Source organism: Malaclemys terrapin, chromosome 1 (genome assembly GCF_027887155.1).
Source record: "Malaclemys terrapin pileata isolate rMalTer1 chromosome 1, rMalTer1.hap1, whole genome shotgun sequence".
NCBI lineage: Eukaryota > Metazoa > Chordata > Testudines > Emydidae > Malaclemys > Malaclemys terrapin.
The window spans coordinates 332,207,891-332,234,710 of NC_071505.1; the positions used below are offsets into that span (position 1 = coordinate 332,207,891).

The window sequence follows — 26,820 nt, forward strand, 5'->3', positions numbered from 1 at the left end:
ATCCAAACATCCTGAATTAATTTTCCAGAGTCTAGTGATTTAGCTACCAAACTAGGCTTTCCTAAGCAGTTTCTCTGACCAGACCAGTTGCTTAATTCAGAACTCCGATCCCTCTAGACTGAGCTATAAATGACTTCTAACCATTAATTTTTAATCTTTGTCATCTCCACAAACCCTGTTAAGGGGGTTGATTGTTTACTCCAAATTTCATTGTTATGCCCAGTTTGAATCTTATTTTAAATGTTCAGATTGTCTCAAAGCTTTCAACAAATTGTGAAGTGATAAATCCAGATTATTTAAAATTGATTTGATTCTTTAATCTGGGTAAACACTCTTCTTAATTCATCCCAGAAACCAGAAAATTATGCAATTTTCCTATCAGGCTAGTTCCCCATCAGGGCTAGAGTTGCCCTTAAATATGTGGCATTTTAAGGTTAGATGTCACAGCTGAAGAAATTGATAACTAGTATGTAAAAGCTCCATAACAATATATGATGTGGTGTATGTGTTTACATTGACAAAAGAAATGCTGGCTCCAGTTACATTGATTCAAGGTAATTTTCTTCCTGTTGTTAATGGAAGGTTATAACATTTATTTTAGTCAATCCGAGTTTGTCATTGTTATGTGATTGGAATAACAACTCAAGCTTTCTTTTTTCACATATCACTTACTAAGTTGGTGAGACAAGATCTGAATAACCTTTCTGTTTAATAGCATGGTACACAGGGCTTCAGATATGAAAGAGGAAACGGAGCTTCCTCAAGTTATTTGAGTGTCCTGTGTGCTGCGTATTGATGTGGTTCTACGTCAGTATTAATAATGTAAGAAAAGGGTGCCACTTCTCTTACTGGAATTATCATAGATATTCTTCAGCGTGTATATTTTTTTTCCCTTCTAGCCGTAGATTTGCTGTGTTCAAAACCAACACCACATTGCCTGTATTGTCAAGATCTTGTAGTAGAAAGTGCAGCCTGGTTGTTTGTTGTTTATCCTGAGAAATTCTTCACAAATTCTTCTCTTTCTGGCTGCTCACTGCCCTCAAAACCAGCCTGCAGATGACTGTGTTCTGATAGAAATGCAATATTTCACACTACGTTGCTCTCCAAAATATTTGAAGAGAACATGTATGGTGTGTGGTGATGAATGTGATCCATAAAGTTGAGCTTAGATGAGCTCATTTATACTTTCATACCTGCCGCACAGGATGCTGTGGATTTGTAAGTGGGCTGAGATAATTAACTACTTGGCTGGTTATTTTTATTGACATAAAAATTAAAATACTTTCTATTTGCTACAGTCCAGGGCAGCTTGACTTTGAGTCTGTGGTAGATATTTAAAACCCATGTTTAATAATTTCACCTGTTACTTATTATTATGACTTAAATAACCGTTCAGTAGGTTAAGTGAAGGGCATATGGCAAAATAGCTTTACATATATACAATTAACCAGAAGAAGGAGTTAATATGACATTTATTATGGACAGTTCATCCCTCGGCTTTTCTCCTGCTGGCTGCCCAGTACTAACTTATTACTAAGGCTACGTTTTAGTCTCAGATATTTTTAGTAAAAGTCCGGGACAGGTCAGGGGCAGTAAACAAAAGTTCATGGCCCGTGACCTGTCCATGACTTGTACTGTACTGTATACCCCTGACTAAATCTTGGGGGGTTGGGGTCAGCCCGGGCATGCTGCTGGTGGGGGGGACGGTCTGGGGGTAGCAGTCCGGGACCCCCGCTGGTCCTGGGCAGGGAGGGGTTGGTGGGGCTGGCAGGCTCTCTAACTGGTTCCGCTCAGATCCCCAGAAGCGGCGACATGTCCCTCCCTCAGCTCCCAGGCAGAGGCGCAGCCAGGCAGCTCTGCGTGCTGCCTCTGCCCGAGTGCCGGCTCCGCAGCTCCCATTTGCTGGGAATCACAGCCAGTGGGAGCTGCGAGGGCAGTGCCTGTGGGCGGAGGCAGCGCACGGAGCTGTCTGGCTATTCCTCCGCCTAGGAGCTGAGAGAGGGACATGTCACCACTTCCGGAGAGCCCCCCGAAGTAAGCACTGCCCAGAGCTCTCACCACCTCCTGTGCCCCAGCCCTGAGCAGCCTCTCATACCCAAATTCCTGCTACTGCTGGGGGACAGGGCTGCGTTGGCCTGAGACTGCCCTGTTCAGGTGGCCCCTGGGCCAGCTGCACCAGCTGCTGCAGAAGTCATGGAGATCCCAGAAAGTCAACGGAATCCATGACCTCTGTGACAAACTTACAGCCCTACTTATTACTAATGCATATTATTCATTCTTTTGCCTGGAAAGCTTTGTAAAACTCTCTCCTTTCTAAAGTCTACCACCTTCTTCTGCATTCTTATTTCTTCCCCTAAATCTGCTTTCTCAGATGTTGCACCACTTGTGTTGACTGGAAATAAGCCCCATTCTCTAAAGCTTGCACTATGGCCAAGTACAAGTCAGCTCTAACTTGCACTTGTTCAGTTATTATATTATTTCTGGTTTGCTGTGTATGAAGTACAATGCAACTGATTGGGTACTGAAAGCAGATGTGTTTTATCCTTTGGAATTCTATTATATTGTAATAAATCCTCTATAATAGATTCTAATTCTGTCCAACTCATTTGCCTATTTCACTTTTAAATTTGCATTTCCTTTTGTTTATTATTCTGCCTTGATCTTAGTCTAATTCTTCTTTTTTCATCCCCATGAAATTCCTGTTAGTAAAGGAATAAAGGTGACACTTAATCTTCAGGTACTTCAGGCTGTGAAAAATACAGCAAAATAGTATGTTGGGTTATTGCTTTGAAAGTCTAGTACACCATTACTTTTAAAGATTACCAGCAAAAAGTAATGTCATGGGCAATGCAGTCTTTGATTTTGAAGAGATGACATGAGTAGAATGATTTGTGGGGGAAGGATTCTTTCAGTCAGAAGCAGAGTTTTTATCTTCATTCACTGCAAGGCTGATTAATGCATTTCTATTTGATCCAGATGCATACTGAATAAATTAAAAATGAGTACGTTTTGTCACGGATTTTTTTTTTGTAACTTTGATATAATTTCTACTGAATCAGTAAAAACAAAACATTCACATTGTAATAGAGAAGACATATGTAACAAGAACATAAAAGGTAGACTGAAATAAAAGAAAACTCATACAGAGTAGAAACATAGGTGAAATCCTGGCTCCATTGAAGTCAATTGGAATTTTCTTATTGACTTCAATTAGACTGTGATTTTCACCCAAGAGGTTTTGCATCTGTTCCAGATATCAACCAATTACATATTCCAGAAGGGGTGCATTAGAACAAACATAAACTTGAAGATATTCCAAATTCTGGGGTATTTGACAGTGATGATGCAGTAGAAGATGAATTAGCTCTTATATTTTGATATATTTTCTATCACTCCATATTAATTTAAGATATGCGGGTGCTTTAATTATTTCTCCTATGAATTTCTCCCTATATGACATAATTTGCTGTCTTACAGTGATGGTGCACAGATTTGGAAATATCTTTTGAATTATGCCTCTAATTGTTTTTGTTAAGAACCCCGCAGTTTTCAGCAAGTGAATGTAAAATGCATATATTTTTATATATTTATATATACAAGCATATCTGAAGTATTATCAAATCTTCAAGGCATTGTCCATTGGCATCCTACATAAAAAATACTTTGTGTGTGTGTGTGGTGGGGTTTGACTCACCCAGCCCAATTCTGGCTCCTCTAACAACCAATGGAGAAGCCACTCTATGGGCCTTTCACCATTTAAAAGCCTCATGATACATTTACACAGCAGATAGCAGCATGCCTTCCAGCGCAGGTAGCGAGACTCACTCTAGGATTGCTCAAGCTAACACATAAAAATAGCAGTGTGGACATTTATGACTCCAGCAGAGACTCGGGCTAGTAATGGGAGACATGAAAATTCAAATAGATTTTTTTTTTAACTGTCCCCCATATGAATTTTGGCCCTAGTTATGTGCCTAGTTTGCCTGTGTGTCAATCCGGCCCTGAAGGTAGTGCACGTCTGTCTACTCCCACTGGGAGCCATGTTCCCAGCTGCAGTGTAAACATGCCCTGGAAATCAGAGGGCATTATAGCTGATCGCAAAAGCTAAAAAACTGTTAAAGACAGAGCTGTTATTTTTATTGTTTATGTAATAAAAAAGTATGTTAGACAAACATACTTTTAATATACAATAAGTGTCGCTATTGTACATTAACTTGATGTACTGTTCTGTAAAACACCTTTCTATTGCCTGAACAAATAATAAAAGTTATAGAAACAATAAAATAAAATGCTTAAAATACACCTCTTTAAAAATTATCATATTAATGGATTTGTCAGTTTTGATTACTTTGTTGATATTTAGATAACTTCTTCAAGTAGGGATTTTTTGCCACTTGAATATTTGCAGTGCCAAATCAATTTTTTTCCAGCATGTATCATCTTGTATTAAATTTTTTAATAAACTACATAAAAACTTCAACTTCATTATCAGGTGTCAAGATTTTGATGTGATACATCTCTAAAGAAACCATATTGCATGGATTCCTACTCTGTAGATCTTGGGACTCAGGTTCCTGGATTCAAGAAAGCAACTAAACAGGTGTTTAAGTTTAACCATCCATGTTTAAGTGCCATTGATTTTTTCAAAACAACTTGAGCATGCATTCAAAGTTAAGCGTGTGTTTAAAGCATCCTTCCTGAATAGGTCCCTAATAATGCAGGATCATGGCCTAGGGATGCTTTAGTAAATTGAGGCCCTACTGTGAGAAGGCTGAACCAATTTCTCTCACACTAGCCTACTGAGACACGGTGGTCAGAAACGTGTGATTCTCACTACCGGGTTTCATTTAAATTCCCTAGCTTAAGGCAAACGGATCTACTCTTCTGTGTGCCTACGAAGTGGAGATCCCGAGAGTTAGTCAACTAAAATCTTATTGTTGATTATCTTGAGCAGAATTATAGACATATAATTATATCTCCTATTCTTCAGCACTTCTTCTTTTGAAATTTTTATGTCCTTCACCGAATCAGATATTGGATATAAAAGTTATTGCTGTTATGTTAATCATTGCTAATTTAAGCTGCTATCAGGCAATATCAGAAGAGGAGGGACTTTGACTATATAGTAGATTGGTTTGGTTTGGGTTTTTTTTAAGAAACTATTCCCATTGGCATCTTGCTGATCTGGATGGAGATGTCAGTTTCTGCCTAGGTCCAAATTTATTCTTGATAGATAATGTCACAGCTAATAGCTTTTTATAAAAATTGGAAAATTATATTGGAAAAAAAATAAAAGTGGAAATAAATTCCAAATATACACATTCTGTAATAACTTTGAGATAAATTATTTAGTTTAACTTGTAATGGCTTTATATGGAGGCTGCATTATACATTACATTTCCTTACATTTGATAAGGAAAGGCCTTGAGGCTTTCTTGAGGCACTTTTCTTCTACTTTGCCAGTGACTGTCTGATAGCAATATAACAAGTGACTTTTTTTCTTTCACATCTATATATAGAAGGGAGAACTATTTGCTGTGAAGTTACTCTTTAGTTGTTCAAGGGAGCTCTGTCTTTTTAGTTTATCAGTTTCATATAAAACAATTTATTTTTTTAAACTCAAAACTTGATGGAAAATGAGCTGCATGAAATGCCATGGTGCATAAGACTAAGCAACTGTGTATTGTGTGATCTTGTGGCCTTATAGAATTCTGGAGCACAAGTCTATGGCAAACGGTCAGGTTAAACTCAATATATATTTTAAACTGAAAGTTTAGATTCTGGAGTCTTGATCTGTATATTTAAATTAGAATTGTGTGTATGTGGCAACACACGCACACACAAGTAATTCTCAATCTGTGCATGTGGTTGCTTGTGCCCTTTCTCTGCTAGAGTGTATGTATGTATTTTAGCTCTTATAGTTCTGAGAAAAACCTTGAAAAAGTGAACTGAGTTTAAATTAATGCAGTGTTGTCTTTCTGTAGGCCTGAGACCTATTCAAATACCCCCTTCCCTTCCACTCCCCTGCCGCCGCCCTCATATTAAACCAGCTTTGGGTGAAACTCAGGGAGTTTGATAGGGAAAGTGTGGGGGTGTCTGAATTGACTGGGTCACACCTTGAGCCCTGGCTAGGGTATAGGTGGGGTGCTGTAAATTGAGCAGGTACCATTTCTGAGGCTTCAAACAGCCTGAAACGATAAAACTGAGAGGTATAAAGTGTCCCATTCATCACCATTGTGTTGGCTTTGAGACCTAATGATGATGATTGCATTTGTGTATTCACTTGTCCCATACCCAGTTGCCAGAAATGTCATCTTTCTTCCCTGTCTCTTCCCTGTTAAATTTATGCATTGTTCGCACAAACTCTGCAACATACTGGGAATTGACTATGCATGGACAATGTAAAATAAATATAGGGACTATTGCTCTTACTAATATAAAGATATATAGACAGACAGAAAATGTAAACAGTAAAATGAAGCTTCCCAGAATATCCAGTCTCACCAAGGCCAGCTTGCTTTGGAATACATGAGTCCTTAAATGTGACTTAAACTTCTTGTTCAAATAGTCAGCTCTCCTACTCAGAAACTGAGAAATTCAAAAATTTTATATATATATATTAATAGTGGAACTGGGACTAAGATAATGATACTGTCATATATATATATATGACAGTATCATTATCTTAGTCCCAGTTCCACTATTAATTTTTTAGTCCAGTACTTCAAAAGCCATCTAATCAGGCATAGTGCTTATTACTATAATTATACCATTTTTACTCCTGTGGATTGCTCACAGAGTAAGCATTCCATGGGACTATTTGTGGTAGCAAGCGCTTTGACTGGTAGTAAGCTCTTTGTGTGGAAAGCATATTTATCATATTTTGTTTGTTTCATGGGTGAAAATAACTTCTTAGATGGATCACCTTAGAAGATTTCTTCATGTGGTGCTGTTTTGTGCGTCTTGGGAGTTCTGTCCTGTAACATGGAAAAAGAAAAGTTTCCATCAGCTTTATTCTTGCACATTTTGAATGTCACCCTGGCCGGTATCTCTCCTATAGAATACTTTGCGTTTGCTGCCACTGTTGCCTGTGTTGATGTTTCTGTATCCTTAATCACTAGTTTTCTCCATTTAAGTAGTTTGTCTGGAACACAATACGCTATTATTACAACAAATAGCTTTCTCTGAAAAGTAATTGAGAGAGTGAGAAAAGAAAGCAAAAGCTAAACCTCTTTTCTTCTTCTTTAAATGAATTCTTGGAGCCAGTAAGTTCTATTAGGGACAAAGAGACCACGATTTTCTGAACACAAAGGACATTAAAGCATTTGTGGGTGTTACACATGTTACTACTTCAGAGGGGTAGCCGTGTTAGTCTGAATCTGTAAAAAGAAACAGAGGGTCCTGATTTATACCTGCCTCTGGAAATTTCCATTACTTACATCTGAAGAAGTGAGGTTCTTACCCATGAAAGCTTATGCTCCCAATACTTCTGTTAGTCTTAAAGGTGCCACAGGACCTTCTGTTGCATGTTACTACTTGCCATTAGAAATCTCGCACTAGTTTACTTGAAGACATTATATACTCATTGAATCAGATATTAAATCTGTTTGAGTGCTGGGCTACCACAACCATAAAGTTTTAATGAAGAATGATATCCATGGGCATGTGGAAGAAGAGTGACAGATGAAACTCTTCAGTAGATCTTGTCAGTGTTGAAAGTGGATCAGAATAAGAAATACTGATGGTATTTAAAAGCTAATGGGCATGAGCCATGAGTCCCAGATCTTTCTCCAGTGTCCAGATTTGTAAGTCATGTCACAGTAGATTGCCAAGATGCTGAAGGTTGAGGCATAAGAAATTGGAAAGAATATGCATAATAGATCTTGGATAGTTCTAGGGTCTTGCTTGTCATTGCCTGTGAAGGTATCAGGGCCTTGCTAAGCCTAAACAAGCCATCTCAGCTTGACAAATTAGATATGCATAGCAGACCTTGGATCAATTCACTTAAAGGTATTGTCAGGACAATAGCATCTCTATATTAAGAGTCACATACCTGTCACTGTATTCAGTGGTGGTCTCCTTTCCACGTCTTTCCATGAAATAGACCCTAAACCACGTGGCTGCATTTTGGTGTGACCCCAGCCAGGATGTCCCTAGGGGAGTCCGGGGCCCAGGACAGAAGTGCCGACTTTGTCTGCCAGGGGAGTGCTCCGCCCAGTCCCCAACCCCACTCCATCCCTTCCACTCAATGAGGTACATTGCATTATGCCCCAGGAATAAGTAGAACTCGAAATGCTGTGTGTTCTGAGTAGAATTAAAATCAGTTAAAACCAGACAATATATTACATTAACGCTGTACCTAAACCAAGGCCAACCAGGCTAAAACTAGTACTCAGACTGGAAGCAGAGTTCATCTTGCCTGATGAGTATAAGCATAGCATACAATATTTAGAGAAGGTCAATTAATGAGGGTGGATCTGAGTTACTACAGAGAATTCTTTCCTGGGTTTCTGGCTGGTGGGTCTTGCCCACATGCTTTAGCTGATCGCCATATTTAGGGTCGGGAAGGAATTTTCCTCCAGGGCAGATTGGCAGAGGCCCTGGGAGTTTTCTGCCTTCCTCTGCAGCGTGGGGCACGGGTCACTTGCTGGAGGATTCGCTGCACCTTGAAGTTTTTAAACCATGATTTGAGGACTTCAGTGGCTCAGACATAGGTTAGGGGTTTGTTGCAGGAGTGGGTGGGTGAGATCTGTGGCCTGTGTTGTGCAGAAGGTCAGACTAGATGATCATATTGGTTCCATCTGACCTTAAAGTCTATGACTCTATGAGGGTGCTGTACAGAAAAAAATGCTCATGAACAAGACTGTGTAGCTTTGTACTCTCCCTGTTAGTGGTTCAGGTTTATTTTACTGTGCTTTCAAATAATGCCTTTGGTGCTAAAATGGCCAGACAACCTGACTGACTGGAGCTGGAAAATCCTGAGTATATTTATGAGAGGAATGTCTCCTATGTTCATGTCCTTAAAAAAACTTCTCTCTCCCTCTTTTCCAAGTTTTTTCACAACTGTTTGATACCAATCGGGCACTGCAGCTGTAAGTATGTTGTCTTGGCTTCCAAGTATTGGTATAGTCTGGGTGGAAGCAGTTTCTCCTGTCAGTCAGTGAGAGGAAAAGGTCCTATTCAGGTGCAGCAGGGATGAAGCAGTAAGTTGACAGCAGTCTTGGTAGATAGTGGAATCAAAAGTTAAATATCTAGATGAGGAACAGGATTGGGGACATAGAGCAGTGGTCTCCAAACTTTTTTGATCGCTCACCCCTATCTGTAAAATTTTTTTGAACACGCATCCCTTGCTGCGCCGAAGCCAAAAAAAAAAAAAAAAAAAAAATGAACTGCCGAAGCCCCCCCTCCCCCCCCAAAAAAGCCGCTCGGATTCCCGCCTGACGAAGCAAAAAAAAAAAAGCGCTCCTCCTGCCACGCACCCCCAAGGATCTTCTTGTGCACCCCACTTTGGAGACCACTGACATAGAGGAAAAGTGTTCTGGAAATGTTTGGGTTGATTTAACTTTTCCAAACCCCCGAGTCGATTCAATATGCTTCTCTGTCACTGTCTCAAATCCAGTACCTAGAGTCCTGGAACCCTAATATTCCATCTGTCTTAAAGGAGTCCCATCTTTATATTAACTCATTAGTGGAGTTCATCTTGCTGAGCAGGAGGTTGCCAGTAGAATAAGTCTTTGAAACTGCAGGACTAACTGTTCATTATTAAAATATAATAATTCTTAGCACTTATTTATGACTTGTCATCTGTTGATTTCAACATCTTTTTCAAAGGCAAATAAGAATCACAACATCCATTTTATAAATTAGGAAACCCAGGCAGAGCGGTTAGGTGACTTACCTAAGCTCACACAGCAAGACAAGTGGCAGAATTGGGAATAGAACCAGATATCTTTTGTTTCCTTGTCTCAATCTTCGTCTGCTAGAAAACACTGGAGGCCTGGTCGTTTTGAAAGGCGAGGTTCTCCTCCTCCTAATAGCAGGATCAGTGAAGGAAGTGTGCAATGAGCAGGCAGGACCACATCCCAGATGGCTAAGGGTACATTATCAAAACACAAGAATCCCCATGTTTTGAGACCCAGGTGGCTTGATACCCATTGGACCTGCAACTTGGAGTGAACAATAAGAGGAACAGACCCCAACGAACAAATCATCCCCCCGACTTTGTAGTCTTTTGGGTTTTATATCTATCTCTCATCACTTATCACCTGCCATCCATGGAAAATTCCAGGGTCCTTTCACCTAAAATGCTCTCAAATATCAGGCTCTTGACTTGTCTGGAAAGTATTTGTTTTGCATAGTGCAGGCGCACCTTATCTTTCAACAGTTTGTGCACCTATCAACAGAAGTCTGAGTTCCTAAAACAGGGCCAAGCAAGTTCTTTATGGATGGACATGTTCCATTGTCATTTCAGGTTACATGATTACAGGAGCAGTTGATGAATTCTCCAAAGAAATTCCAAGTCCTTAACTGATCTTATTTTATAATGTCCCTACACTTCTTCATCACTTGCATTGTTTTCCTGCTGAGAAACTTCTTAAAAGTGCTGTCTGAAAAATGAATACATTGCTGCAATTTTTGTAATTAGGGCCTGAGTTACTTGCAAGAGTGGAGAAGTGATGAGAAAAATATGAGCTGCTGATTGATTCCCGTAGCTTAACAAATATTGCTTGATTAGGGAATGACAAGGCATTTTAATTCTGGAGATTGTAAATAATAAAAGAGCTGAGGAAACTATGCTAGATTTATTTTGCCCTGACTATCTGATCTTAAGATTAATCAATATGGAGAAGTAAAACCAGGATTTCAGTGAAATCTAAAGGTTGACAGAGACAGCAGTATTATCTTGAAAACCATCTTTTTTCTATTTATAATATAGACAAAAGAATTGATATTCAGTATTGAGTTAAACATTCATGAAAGCTAAAGTGAAGTTGCAAGTAGACATGGAAGGTCTGTATTTTTAAACTCGGCGATTACACATTATAAACCTTTCCTGCATGGCCTATAACTGAAATTATAACAATCTAAATGGAAAAAGATTCTGAAACTTGTATATATTATTTTAAGCTAATTAAAGCTACTGAGAGCCAGCAAGGATAACTGGATGAAAGGTAGTCACAGAGAGTGCCTATTTTCAGATATTTAGAAAGTGGTTTTTAATATCAAACTGTACAATACTGTAATAAATGAAGACAGGTCATCAGCTGAATTGCACCTACTTCAAAGTACCAAAATATGTGTGTCTTGTTCTCAGTGTACTCGCTGTGATTGAACAATTGTATAACGGGAAATAATTTTAGCAAATGTTAAATGTGGTTGCATGTAACCTATAATTTCTCTTTAGATAGAAATATTTCTCCTATATCATGAAATTGAAAGGTTAGAAACCATGTGATTACATGAAAGCACTTGAATTACTGCATCAATGCCCTTTTTTTTTGGGTGGGGGGGTGACTGCTTCTTGGGCTGTGAAATGCTAGGCTAAAAAAAGGTACTTGATGGTAGTGCTCAGTGCTTCTAGTGAAACTTGAAACTGCTTGAAACTTGCCTGGTTGTGGATTCCGTCATTAACTTTAAATTCATTTTGCTCAGATGCAAGACTTGGAGTGTGTACACAATGGGAGTTGAAACAAACAAACTCATGTTTACACGGAGCCCTGAGACTCCAGAACTCCCCATTTCATACAATACTAACCAGTAAATGTCTACTTCTTGTGCAGTTAGAGCCTAATCCAAAGACCATTGAAGTTAATGGAAAGATTCCTATTGACTTGGTGGACTTTAGATCAGGCTCTTTGGGCACAATCCTGCAAGGTACTGAGTACCTCCTACTGACCTCAATTGCCAGTGAATTCAGAGATACCCAAGGCACACAGCATTGTTCCGTGTGCATTCAAGGGAGGGAATGTGCTAGCTCTGAATTTCATGTTACTGTGATTTGAATATTTAATAATTTCAAGTATTTAAATTTGTTTTCCCCCCTTTCTTTTTCTTTCAGGCTAGTCCCGCCCCTATAATCGTCAACACAGACACCTTGGACACAATTCCCTATGTAAGTATGATATTTTGTTTCCTCTTTTTGTAAACAGTTGAACTTATAGCCTGGTCTGTCTTGATTTCCCTGCCCCCATCCTTTCACTGCATTATCAGATACACAAGACATTAGTCAAATGTATGCACCAAATGTTTCTTTAAATATATTGTATCTATTTTTTAAAAATGCTTGTGTGATTTAATTCTTTCCCACTGTTCAAATTAGGGAAGGTAATAAAGTCTGGTGACATACAGTGCAAAGTAGTAATTCACATACAGAATTTTAACATGCAACAAAGTTTTAACAAATCAAAATTAGCGGTAACTTTCTTTTGAAAAATATTGTGGATTTATTGCGTCTTTCCCTTTTCCCAGTGCAGCTGTAAAACTTGAAGAGTTTTATTTGCAGATCAGCAAATATTACTAATACCAAGAGTTTTTGTTTTGATTTGGGATTTTTTTTTTCTGAAGAAATTTCCAGCTATATAGAATCATAGAATCATAGAATATCAGAGTTGGAAGGGACCTCAAGAGGTCATCTAGTCCAACCCCCTGCTCAAAGCAGGACCAATTCCCAGCTAAATCATCCCAGCCAGGGCTTTGTCAAGCCGGGCCTTAAAAACCTCCAAGGAAGGAGACTCCACCACCTCCCTAGGTAACGCATTCCAGTGTTTCACCACCCTCCTAGTGAAATAGTTTTTCCTGATATCCAACCTGGACCTCCCCCACTGCAACTTGAGACCATTGCTCCTTGTTCTGTCATCTGCCACCACTGAGAACAGCCGAGCTCCATCCTCTTTGGAACCCCCCTTCAGGTAGTTGAAGGCTGCTATCAAATCCCCACTCATTCTTCTCTTCTGGAGACTAAACAATCCCAGTTCTCTCAGCCTCTCCTCATAAGTCATGTGCTCCAGACCCCTAATCATTTTTGTTGCCCTCCGCTGGACTCTTTCCAATTTTTCCACATCCTTCTTGTAGTGTGGGGACCAAAACTGGACACAGTATTCCAGATGAGGCCTCACCAATGTCGAATAAAGGGGAACGATCACGTTCCTCGATCTGCTGGCAATGCCCCTACTTATACAGCCCAAAATGCCGTTAGCCTTCTTGGCAACAAGAGCACACTGTTGACTCATATCCAGCTTCATATCCACTGTGACCCCTAGGTCCTTTTCAGCAGAACTGCTACCTAGCCATTCGGTCCCTAGTCTGTAGCAGTGCATGGGATTCTTCCGTCCTAAGTGCAGGACTCTGCACTTGTCCTTGTTGAACCTCATCAGGTTTTTTTCTGCCCAATCCTCTAATTTGTCTAGGTCCCTCTGTATCCGATCCCTACCCTCTAGTGTATCTACCACGCCTCCTAGTTTAGTGTCATCTGCAAACTTGCTGAGAGTGCAGTCCACACCATCCTCCAGATCATTAATAAAGATATTAAACAAAACCGGCCCCAGGACCGACCCTTGGGGCACTCCACTTGAAACCGGCTGCCAACTAGACATGGAGCCATTGATCACTACCCGTTGAGCCCGATGATCTAGCCAGCTTTCTATCCACCTTACAGTCCATTCATCCAGCCCATACTTCTTTAACTTGGTGGCAAGAATACTGTGGGAGACAGTATCAAAAGCTTTGCTAAAGTCAAGAAATAACACATCCACTGCTTTCCCCTCATCCACAGAGCCAGTTATCTCATCATAGAAGGCAATTAGGTTAGTCAGGCACGACTTCCCCTTCGTGAATCCATGCTGACTGTTCCTGATCACTTTCCTCTCCTCTAAATGTTTCATAATTGATTCCTTGAGGACCTGCTCCATGATTTTTCCAGGGACTGAGGTGAGGCTGACTGGCCTGTAGTTCCCCGGATCCTCCTTCTTCCCTTTTTTAAAGATGGGCACTACATTAGCCTTTTTCCAGTCATCTGGGACCTCCCCCGATCGCCATGAGTTTTCAAAAATAATGGCTAATGGCTCTGCAATCTCACCCGCCAACTCCTTTAGCACCCTCGGATGCAGCGCATCCGGCCCCATGGACTTGTGCACGTCCAGTTTTTCTAAATAGTCCCGAACCACTTCTTTCTCCACAGAGGGTTGGTTACCTTCTCCCCATGCTGTACTGCCCAGTGCAGCAATCTGGGAGCTGACCTTGTGCGTGAAGACAGAGGCAAAAAAATCATTGAGTACATTAGCTTTTTCCACATCCTCGGTCACTAGGTTGCCTCCCTCATTCAGTAAGGGGCCCACACTTTCCTTGATTTTCTTCTTGTTGCTAACATACCTGAAGAAACCCTTCTTGTTACTCTTAACATCTCTTGCTAACTGCAACTCCAAGTGTGATTTGGCCTTCCTGATTTCACTCCTGCACGCCTGAGCAATATTTTTATACTCCTCCCTGGTCATTTAAGTCTGTGTCTGAATTTCTAGTATCAGATGGAGGGGAAACAACTTGTCTCAACCCTTCATCTGTTTTTCTGTATGTCTTTTTTTAGACTGGAGGCATTTTAGGGTGTTTCTGTACAGCACCTAGCATGTGCTTGGCATTGCTGTCAGATAAGTAATAGTAATTTAACTTTTAACTAATAGGAATGTCATTTTATTTTTTAAAAATAGAAAAATTAATGCTCAGTTTTTAGCCTTACCCTTTTGTGAAGAGCTTTTCAGAGGTTATTGTGTGTTGTTAACAAACAGTGATGATAGGCTCAGATTCCAGAAAGAACTTCACCACAACAAATGAATTTTTCTAAGATCTAACTACTTACAAAGTCAGTTCTTATTGTATAAGTCTCTCAGACTGGAATCAATTTTGGGTACAAAGCTGCTACCTGAACATTATATCCACCCATGCAAACAATAACCTCACACCCAACACTACAGGGAAAATTTCAAAATGAGCAGTGGCAACATGGCAGGGAATATATTCTTTCAGCTCAATATACAGAACCAATCTATAATGAAGGAGAGTGCAGAACACAAACATACAAAATAATTGAACTAACACTCGTGCAATCATGTGTGCAAGTAAAGAAAATACAAGCAAATTTCAAAGTGGCTGCACTGTAGGATTGTTCTGGTTTTGTCCTAACTTACTAGTTAACATCCTATTTCTGATCCATTTGTTTCGCCTTTGGAAAATAAAGGCTGAATAAACCCAGAGGAGTTCAGAACTTGACCCTGTTGGACATTTTATTTTTTTAGTTAAAAAACGTGTTAGTCAAACTGGGACCAGTTCAGAAACCTAAAATTGTCTTGCAGTTATGCTGTAATTCCAGTGTACTTATTACAGGAGAGCAAAGGGGCCAGAATTACTTTATGGGTAAAATTTTGCGAAGTTTTTACAATTCTTCATGTCAGTGTTATCCAAATTTTGAATACACCATCGTTTGTATTTCTTGCACTTGAATGGAAATCCTAATAGCATATAGCATGCAGCTATAGAATGTCTTTGCTCATTTTATTTTTCCAATTGCTTATTCAAAATTACAAAATTTCATTCAAATCTGCGTTCATCTGAAATTCAGTGCCAGTCTAATAGCAGTACTTTTTGACACATCTACTTACAGCAAGAACCTATACATTAATTATAGTTATAACTCTGTAATATACAAACTTTGTTCAAACATCTGTGACTAAATAGGCACATTTTCACATCAAACTATCGTTCATGTTAGAAAAGCAGCTGTTAATGAACTCAGTAATTTTAAACAAAGTACAAAACAAATAAATCCCCAAACCTTAAATGGGCAACAGTTTAGAAATTCTTCATTATCTATTAATATTAATTATAGGTAGGGCTCATAGCACTGCCTATTATTAAGATTGCCCAACACTTCTCATTATACACCCTCTTTTCAGCTGCTTTTGTGTGGCAAATGCTAACTGTATGGGCAAAAATGTCCCCCCTCACAGTTTGCTACCGTCCCAGACTCCCTTCCAGCCTCACTCATTCTTTGTTACCTGCCTCTCCTACCCCACTTGGGCTAGGGTTGCCAACTTTCTACTTGCACAAAATCTTAACACCTTTGCCCCACCTTCTGCCCCACCCCTTCTCCGAGGCCTCGCCCCGCTCACTCCATCCTCCTCCCACCCGTCGCTCGCTCTCCCCACCCACACTCACTCATTCATTTTCACCGGGCTGGCTCAGGGAGTTGGGGGTGTGGGAGGGGGTGAAGGCTCCGGGTGAGGGTGCAGGGTGGGGCTAGAAATGAGGAGTTCAGGGTGCAGGAAGGGGCTCCAGGCTTGGGGGTGGAACGGGGGGTTGGATTATGGGAGGGAACTCTGGGCTGAGGCAGGGAGTATGGGCTCTGGGCTGGGGGTGTGGGGCCAGGGATGAGGAGTTCAGGGTGCAGGAGGGGGCTCCAGGCTTGGGGGTGGAACGGGGGGTTGGATTATGGGAGGGAACTCTGGGCTGAGGCAGGGGGTATGGGCTCTGGGCTGGGGGTGTGGAGCCAGGGATGAGGGATTTGGGGTGAAGGAGGGTGCTCCAGGCTGGGGCAGGGGGTTGGGCTGGGTGTGACGGGGTTTGAGGGCTCTTGGCAGAAAGTGAAGATCATGTTGGATAATGACTGGTGATAAAGGACGTACCTAAAGATTCTCCCATTTTGGCTCTAATTCAACAAGTTACTTAAGCACATGCCTAACTTTAAGCATGTGAGTAGTGCCCTTGTCAATAGGCATGTTTTTATGTGACTTGATGAATTAGAGCCTTTGTGCCTAATGCAACATCACAATGTTTAAACACGAACACTGTTGCTGTTTCTTGTTGGCCATTTGTCACTTAGTATAAATTCTGGCCTTTTATAGCATGTAGAGTCCCCCCAAAACTATCACGACCCTATTGTGTAAGATGCTGGAAAAAGTAGTAAAGAAAAAACAATTTAGGGCCCCAATCCTTCAAATACTTACACGTATGAGTAGTTTAATTAAGAAACTTTATTCCAAAATGCCTTTGTCCCACTGCTTGATAGTACGTTGTTACATGTCCACACTGATTTATTTTTTTTTACTACCCCCTGATTTTTACAGAGAATTTGGGGCTATCCAAAATCTTAATAAAAGTATATTTCTATTACTTTTGTTTCATTGGGACATAACACTTGTAAAGGCCTGATCTCATGCTTTTGGAATCAGTGGGAAGGCTCCAGTGGGCTTTGGATCAGACCCAAAGTGCACAGGAACTCTTTTCTTTATTTTTTTTTCTTTTTTTCTACCAGAAGTATTTCTCAGGGCAATACGAACTAATGAGCTGACCAGAAGCAAACTTTGTCTTTTTACCCATCATGACAATGATTGATCTAGGGAGAGAAATCTCTAGGAGATGTGATAATATCTCTCTAAAGCATATTGCCCTGAAACACAACTAGGTTCTTTTTATAGCTTCCTTATTGTCACTGTAAAAAAAATAATGTTGCAAATGATGCTTCCTCTCTCAAACTGATTATGGCATATTCTCAGAGGGTGATGAAATGTATGTGCCTTTCAGTGAATGAACTTTTCTTGTAACAATTACTGTGGAACATGAAAGGAATTTTGAGGAACTAGTAATATACAATTTGATACTACCGGTGTTCAGGAGGTGGGAGGAGATGTGGCAGTTTTGCCATAAGCAGATTTCAGAAGCTTTAAGATTCATTCTTTTAATACCAGTTTTATCATTCAGATACATGAACTATGTTTTCTTTCAGTTAGGATATTAGTTGTAAAAAAAGTAAAAATATTTAATCTCTGCCTCTTGGAGCCCCTCCATATAGATTTAAATCCAAATCTTTGGGTGTTGCTGACCAATATTGTCCTGTTGTTTCCCTGTAACCCTCCCCCGCGCAGCAGTCTGTCTGCATTTATCTGTTGTCTCTTTGGGGCAGGGTCCATATTTTGTTTGTATGGCACCTAGTACAGTGGGGTCCTTGACTATGACTAAGGATCCTAGTCATGGTAATACAAATAAATAATAACTTTCATGGTGTTTATACCTGCCCAAGCACCTATAATTCTGGAATTGGAATTGCAGTAGTAGATGATAGGTATTTTCAGATGTATGATGCTATACCTACAACTTCACAGTCTTCCTAAGGTTTTCTGGTGAAAATGACTCAAATACTTTGGGATCATTTGTGGGTAGGTACCGGTAAAGACATAGGTATGAAAATCCACACTGAGAAAACTGGGCACTTTGATGTTTGCACCATGTACAACACCTTGCGCCCTCTCCCCCTCAGCCCTGCGGCAGCTCCCCGCACCCCTTCCACCCCGAGGCACCCCCCCCCACGGAAGCTCCCCCCCCTGTCATAGCTCCTCCCTGGCCTGAGGAGCCGTGCGGCAGCTCCCCACCTCTGCCCCGCCTCCTCTCCGAACACGCCCCCCCTGCTCTAATTCTCCTCCCCTCCCAGGCTTGCGGTGCCAAACCGCTGATTGGCACCGCAAGCCTGGGAGGCAGGAGAAGTGGAGCATCTGGTGCGCTGGGAGAGGGAGTCTGAGCCGCACATGTCAGCGCGCCCTCGGCAGCCCAGCCCAGGAACGCTGTAAAGAAAAATTGGGGGCACCGCTTTTTGGCGCCCCCAAATCTTGGCGCCCTAGGCAACCGCCTAGTTTGCCTCAATGGTAGCACCAGCCCTGACCATGTACCATCTTCTTGGATGTCACTCAAAATGTTGCACACCCATTTTATTGTGATCTGTGGAATTTTATGTTGTCTTCACTTTAAGTATTATATTGCTCTTTGTCCCCAAATTTAAGGGTTCTGTAGTGCTCTAGACTTGCTGTTATGTTGCTTGGCAATTCTGTTTCCAATAATAAGGAACATGAGAATTATGCTAAAATATTTAAATACCTACTTTTTTCACAAAGATTCATATCTGTATATGGAACTTGCCTAAACCCTGACATAGGAGGCATTTCTTCTCTACTGTTAGTCTCCTTTTGGAGATTCATGTCCCACACATCCCCCCACAATGGAGGCAGGAGCGGGATACCATTCTATATATTGTAAAAGGCGACAAGGAGTCCTGTGGCACCTTATAGACTAACAGAAGTACTGGAGCATAAGCTTTTGTGGGTGAATACTCGCTTCGTCAGACGCATGCTTTCATTACAATAGTGCCTAGATTCTCTACCGAGTACCAGGGCCCCATTTTGCTAATATGGTCTCCACAGCTATTCATGAGATTGCCTACAAACAGGACAATTGGTACAAGTTCATTAAAAAGAGGAATTATTTTTATTCAGACTGCATAATATTTTAATTTGCCATTAACTCATATTTAACTAAATAGTGGAAAGAAGAGCTTTAAAACAACAAAAACAAAACAAAAATCACCTAAGGATTTAAGCAGTCCACATCTCTAGGTTTTTATCTACAGCATAACCAGGAAAACCAAGACATGATATCAAGGAGGAAAAGGCAAGGAAAGAAAAATGTAAAAATCAGAAACTTTCAGACCTTTATGTATAATAAGAAGCAATAAAAGACACTAACCAATGGTGTCATAAATATAAAGAAAAGGGTAGCATAAAATCCCTCCTTGGCAGCTGTACTGAATCACTTTACCTGTAAGGGGTTAAGTAGCTCAAATCACCTAGTTGGCACTTGACCAGAAGGACCAATGAAGAAAGAAGATACTTTCAAATTTGGGGGTGCGAGGGGGGAGAATTTGTTTGTGGGTCTCTTTGTTTGTTCCCTCTCTGGACGGAGGGAGAGACCAAGCAGGTACAACATCTCCTGAAAATATACCTGGAATGATCCATCTAAAATAACAGAAATTGTAAGTAGGCAAGGAAATGCATTAGGTTATCTTTTGTTTTATCTTGTGAATTTTCCCTATGCTAAAGAGGTAGTTTCATTCCTGTTTTGTAACCGTGAAGCTGAGTCCAGAGGGGAGTCCTCTGTGTTTTAAATCTTTTTATTTACCCTGTAAAGTTACCTTCCATCCTGATTTTGCAGGTGTGATTCTTTTACTTTTTCTTTATAAATAAAGTTCTTCTTTTAAGAACCTGATTGATTTTCAGTGTCCTAAAGAGAAAGGGTTTGGTCTGTGCTCACATTGCTAACCAATTGGTTGGTATATTATTCTCAAGCCTCCTGAGGAAAGGGGGTGAAGGAGCTTGGGGGATATTTTGGGGGGATAGGGATTAAAAGTGACTCTTCCCTGAATTTTTGTATAAATCACTTGGTGGTGGCAGCAATACTGTCCAAGGACAAGGAAAGGAATTTGTGCCTTGGGGAAGTTTTAACCTAAACTGGTAAAATATAAGCAATGGGGGATTTTCATGTGGGTCCCCACATCTGTACCCCAGAGTTCAGAGTGGGGAGGAATCCTGAGAGATGGTTTCCACTTGAAGTTGCCTTTAATATAGTATTTGCATTCGCCTCATACATGAACCTGACTACTAATTCTTGATCAATAAAATAGGAGTGAAACTTTCCACTAAATGTTTACTTTCTTGTTGCATTGTTTTTTTTTTAAACTTGTTATAAACTACATTGTCTTTCATTATTTAAAACATATTGTTTATGCCAGAGGAACCGTAACCTTTAATGAAAATATTAGCCATATGTTGATTTTACCAATGTCCGCAAAACTCCGAGTGTTGTTTCACTCAAGGGTATTTTACTAGAATTCAGGAGCATGAAAGAGTAATGATCTGACATTTGGAATGTATGTTGTGAATGTCTGATGTGAATTTGGGTGAAGAACTAATGAAAGAGAAGAAGAAAGACCAAGATGATAAAAATAATACTCTGAAAAGGAACAAATGGACAGGAACTAATAATAATCAATATCAGCTCCAAAATGTGAGTGAGAAGTCTTTTACAAAATAATCATTCCCTTTCACTCACTCAGTCCTTGCGAGATGGAAAAGAATGAAGTCTATCTATCTCGTCCGTGCTGTAAATACACATTTAGAACATAAAATATATGTTTTTCTTTAGACAAAACCATAACTTCTAATTCTAGCACACATTTTTTTATGTCAAATCCACAATAGTTTTAGAAAGAAATATAGAGTGGGTAAGATGGTGCAATGAGTTAATTAGGTGGTAACTTGAAGATACTTTCTACTAACTCAGTAATAACTATGATCGCAGTTGATATGCTCAGAGGGCAAAAGCCAAGATTGTTCAGTAGCTCTGACTGGGGTTACTTCCAAGTTAAACGAAAGCACCCCTAAGTAGTTACTGATATAGATCAATGCTTCTGTGATGACCTCTATCCAGGGCTTAAATTCTCAGAGATTTTTCTCTGAGCCCACCACACTCTCCTCCCCTCCCCCCATTCGGGGCTGTGGGCTTCAGCTGAGGGGCAGGAGGTCTCGGGGCTTGGGGAGGGGCACGCCAGAGGTCCCGCGGGTTTGAAAATGTTTACTGGAGCTCCGCTCTGGACGGCTCCGGCTGAATTTAAGCCCTGCCTCTACCTGTTTGGGAATCAGCCGCCACATTAGTAACTGAGCGTGGATCTTAAAACACTTTTACAAATATTAATGTATTAAATGATTGGTTTTCAAGCTTTGGGGCATGCCCCCCGGGGGGGGAGGTGATGAGGTTTTGGGGGGGCAGCGAGCAGCATAGAGTAGAGGTGCTTCTCAGTCAGCTGCATCCTGCAGGCCCTGCCTGGTGATGCCGTCAGGAGACTGCTGTCATAACCTGACTGCAAATCTTGTAGAGGCTCGTGGAGGGGCTTTGCTTAAGTTTGGGGCAGGCAGGCAGTCTTGGGGCACCTGTGCATGTGCGCTGCTGGGCCACTAGACTTGGCAGGAGCGGGGAAGGAGTCACTGCAGGTTAGCCTCACACCATCAGAAAGCAGCAGTGAGGAGGAGGCTTAAGCCTGCCCAGCAGCTGCAAATGGTCTCGCAGGGCTTGGCAGTGGGTAAGAAATGGGGGCATCTGGGTACCAGTTTCTTGTTCCTGACAGAGATATGCATGGGGCGAGAGGGAGAGTGAACTGTGGGTGCCCCTGCCTTCCCACCCCATGCAGGTACCCAATACCCCCTGCCTCCTGCTATCTCCAGCGCTGCCATGTTAGCTGTCTGGCCTATCCCATGCCTGCCTCCATGGTCTGGGGATGTGTGGGACATGAAGCTCCAAAGGGAGAGGAAGCAAAAAACCTCTGAGAACCTCTGAAATCAGTCTTGCAGGGTGAATTGATACCTCTGTTCTAGAGATGGGGAAGCTGTGAGAATATATGTCTAATGAGCCTGAGTACAGTAATGAATCAGGGCGCAATGATTTGCATAGTGTTTCACAGCTGAAACCACTGCAGCGTTAGCAGATCAGAATAAATGGGCTCACGTATTTGTATGGATTCGAAAAATTACTGCTGGGAGGTAGGAACTCTACAGGCTCCCTGTGCTTTGATTTGTTGAAACCATTGTGTTTCAGTGTAATAGAAAAAAAAAACAGCTTTTTTCTGTTTGGAGTTCTAATATAAAAAATGACCAGTAAAGATTATTTTGATTTTAGTCTAGTCCTAAGGATCATTTACTATCCATTGTGTTGAAGCCAGTACATCCCAAACTGGCAACTCTGCCAATTGATTAAAAGGCTGGCTAATGAAACTGTAGGGGCAGATGCGAAGGCATGGCAGGGGAGGGCAGATTGTGCAGTGCCTGCGTTAACTCTCCTTGGCTCGAGCCAGGCCACACCTTCATTTTATGAGCACAGATGTTCAGTGCATTCCCCAATCTTAGCATTTTGCCAAAGCTACATGATTAACCTCCATTTTCATACCCTTCACCTGCTCCCATCTCCGTGATTGTTTCTTCTCTGCTCTCGGCCTTCACGTATATCTGTCTAGATATTTAAGATCCCCCGCACAGTGAGCACCCCACAGTCTTCAATGTATTTATCCTTACAACACCCCTGTGAGGCAGGGCTGTACTATTATTCCCATTTTACAGATGGGGAACTGACACAGAAAGCCTAAAGGCCAGATTTACAAAAATATTTAGGTTCCTAAGGATTGGTATCTAATGGGATTTACAAAAGCACCTAAGCAAGTTAGTTGCCTAATTCCCATTGAAAGTCATTGGGATTAAGGCTCCTAGGTGACTAAGGCACTTTTGAAAATTCTATTCTGCATCTAAATACCTTTGTAAATCTGGCCCTAAGTGACTTGCCTAAGGTCACACAGCTAAAGAATCAGGGACTTGAATCAGCTTTCCCAGATCCTAGTCTAGTGATCTAACCACTGGACCATCCTGCTGCTATTTATCCCTCACTCTGTGGCCTAGTCTGCCACACCCTTGCCATCTTCTCCCTAAAACACACTTCTTGCAGCAGCTGCCATTCCACAATGAAACGATAAAATATAATTAAAAAGCAACAAGAAACCCATATGTAACTGATGATGCTGGTCAAAAAATTTTGACCTGAAGATTTTTCATCTTTATTTTAAAGGCAAATTTTCATGAAAAGTTATCAACATTGTTGAAAAATTTCATTTATCACAGAAATTATGCCTTTTAAAATATTTTATTCAAAACATCATAAAAATGTTACTAAAACATTGATTGAAACTTTTCATTTACTGAAAACTGGGGTAAACAACATGTGAATAGCAATTTGATTAAAGGTTTCAGATTGGTAGCCGTGTTAGGCAACTCCCATCTTTTCAATACCTGCTACTTTATTTTCCACTCCATGCATCTGATGAAGTGGGTTCTAGCCCATGAAAGCTTATGCCCAAATACATTTGTTAGTCTCTAAGGTGCCACAAGGACTCCTTGTTGTTTTTAATTTGATTACATTTACTTTAGGAATTAAAAAAAATCAATTTCCTGTAATGGATTTCCTTAAAATTCTAGAAATGGCTCCATTTCAAGCTGTTTGAAATTAAAATGATTTTGAATATTTTTTATGAAAACCATCTGTGTATATTTCAACCCATACTAGTGTCTAATAAGTCACATGCTGAATATCACTGCATGTTGAAACCATTTTTCTTGTTCATCCCAGCCTGCTTGTTACCTCATTGAGTTGTTAGCTCATTGGGCATGGAGCCTTTCTCCCTAGTTGTCTGTAAAGCATCTGTAACAGTGTCATTCCTTCTTAATTATGCTAAGTACCCTGTGAAAGGGAACATTCACGAGCAGTGCTACCTAGTGGTCAGGCTGGGGTGTGGCGGATTATCTTCCTCCTGGGTATTCCCCTTTCTGACTATTAGTCGGCCGTGCAATGGTCTGTTCTTTTAGCAACTGAGTCCTCTGTCAAGGTCACACGGTCAAGCCTGTCCCTTTTGGGGTACACATAAGGAGTTAAATAATATGGAAGTCTTCAGAAATCAGCAAGGGCTTCCCCACTGGGTCGGGGTCTTGGGTTCTCCAGTCTCTCCTTTGCAGGCTTGGTCAGATCAGTGTCTCCACTGCTCAGGCAGCAAGAGCTCCTGTCGTGCTCCTTCCGAGCAGTTCAGAGCATAGATTTAATTAAATCACCTCACCTCCCCTGTTTGCCTGCCTGCCACTGAGCTACTCTGCTTCCTTTTTTAAGCTGTACCAGGTGCAGAGGGGAGGGACTGCCAGGGCCCAGATCAGCTCGTTAACCCCTTTTTTTCCAGTGTGAGGTTTGTGTACTCCATCACGTACTGCCACCAATTTCATCCAGAAAACCTGCCCTATTTGTGTTCAAATAAAGAGAGAGGGTTTTTGACAGGTAACACACACCTTTAGGGCATTCTCACGTTTTCAGTGGTTCAGCAAAGATCACTTTTCCTTTTCTTGTGTGCTTTGTATGCACTCTGTAGACCCTGATTTCTCTCTCTTATATCAGAAAGATTTTGATTAATTAAAACTTTTGGTGATGTTGACATTGTTCAGTGCCTTGTAAACCCCTTTCAGCTCGGCAACTTGAAACAATTTTCATCCTGTGGCAGATTGTTTTTGTCAATCTGCCTTTCTTTAAACCAGGGCTGGCTCCAGCTTTTTTTGCCGCCCCAAGCGGCGAAGCCAAAAAAAAAAAAAGAGAAAGATCGGCGGCAGCTCTACTGCGCGGCTTCATTCTTCTGCGGCAATTCAGCGGCGGGTCCTTCCCTCCGAGAGGGATCGAGGGACCCGCTGCCGAATTCCTGCCGAACACTCGGATATGCTGCCCCTTTCCATTGGCTGCCCCAAGCACCTGCTTCCTTTGCTGGTGCCTGGAGCCGGCCCTGCTTTGAACAGAGGGAAGGGAAGGGCCCTATATTCTATTATACTGTGCTTACATTCTTCTTTATAGTTCAGGCCTGCAGGAAATTATAAAGGGAATAGTTAATTAGCTTTGTTTCTAGGTTCAGTGACTTGAAAACCTTTGGTTTGCCAAGCTTCAGTTCTGGGAATTAATTTGATAGGAGTCTTTAATGGTACAGAGTGAATTCTTCTGCAGTAGCTTAAGCACAATTAAACATGGGTAGGAGTTTTTTCATACTGTATTTTTTGGCTATACATTTTAGTTCCTTTTTATAATGGGAAGCATTCATTTAAAACTGTGTGAGTCACCTTCGTTTCCCTGATGCAGAGTAATCCTCATTTAGTTCTTTTAGGAATTTGCATAGGTGCTAAATGGCTAGTTCTAACCTAATCCAGGATAAATTCATACATCACTCACTGAAATCAGGGGGAGCCTCACATATTTATCTGAGGATTTAATGTAATCTTTAGCTGCTTTCCCTTTCTTATATGTTTCTTGTTGGACTAAATCCACTTAGATGTATTGATATTATTTTTAATCAGTTAAAATATTAAGAGCTATAAGCATGTGTCCTGGCCTGTAGTCTTTTCTTTCTTCCCATATTGCTTCCCCTCATATTGCTGTCTCCTTCTGTTGTTGTCTTTCAATTGTCCCTAGCCTCAGTGCACCCACACTGGAGTGTAAGGCCCTTTCATTGTGTGACTGTGCTTCCCAGATCTTCAGTCCTGTGTGAAGTTTAGAGCTGCTTTCTCCTGCCCACAGGGAGCAAGTGGGTGAGGAGGGGACATAGAGGTGTGAGGATTGGGTGATGTTTCGGCTCTCCTCCCCACCAGCCAGGACAGCTGACAAAGCATGCAAGTGCGGGGGTGGGGTGGGCAATTTGCACCCTTTCAAAGGCTGCAGTAAATGACTTCCCTCCAAATTTGTGGGCAAGAAAGCAATGAGAATCTGAGTCCCCACTCTGTGCCACTCAGGGCTTGTCATGGGCTGGTACAGCTGCATGCTGCCTGTTACTCAGAGATAAACGCTCAATCACAAGCTAGCCCCAGACAGTAAGGTCTTTTGGTGCAAGGATGTAGGCTTCATATATTTTTGTGAAGTGCCATGTTCTGTATGGCACTTTATAACTAATGAATATGAATTATATGATGCATGTATACCACTTTTAAGCAAACATATAGAGATGCTGGTAATTGGAGCATTAAAATCCTGAGGTAAAAGGTTCTGATCTGGAATTTCCCAAAGCATGGCATGGAGTCCATGGAGATGTTTTCCTCTACGTTTTGGCCCTTCAGTTGTGGTGTACTCTTTTTGTGCTCTGCTAAATAGTTGCTGTGTTCTACTACAAAGGTAGATACCTTTCAGCAGTGGCGGAAGTGATTTCTATATACTCCTTATCCACCTCACAAGAATATTCAGAGGATTGGTTTAGTTAATCTTAGTTTAAAGCACTTTTTGATCCTCAGAGGATAAATACTTTGAAAAAACTTCCCCTTGGAGTCTGGCATGATTAGGACAGTCGGTTTATAGTTAATCTTAAACTTCTGAAATTCTAATTCTGAAATTCACACACTAGTTCAA

The 26,820-nt window shown here is 41.0% G+C and overlaps 1 protein-coding gene across 11 annotated transcripts in view; it reads left to right on the forward strand.

The window, feature by feature from the left end:
• Positions 1-26,820, forward strand: part of DLG2 (discs large MAGUK scaffold protein 2) — a 1,481,925-nt gene that overhangs the window by 902,599 nt on the left and 552,506 nt on the right. For all 11 annotated transcript variants that reach the window (XM_054015731.1, XM_054015732.1, XM_054015733.1 and 8 more), the window contains one exon: positions 12,059-12,112. In XM_054015731.1, the coding sequence (XP_053871706.1) occupies positions 12,059-12,112 (54 nt within the window). The remainder of the gene's footprint in view (positions 1-12,058; positions 12,113-26,820) is intronic.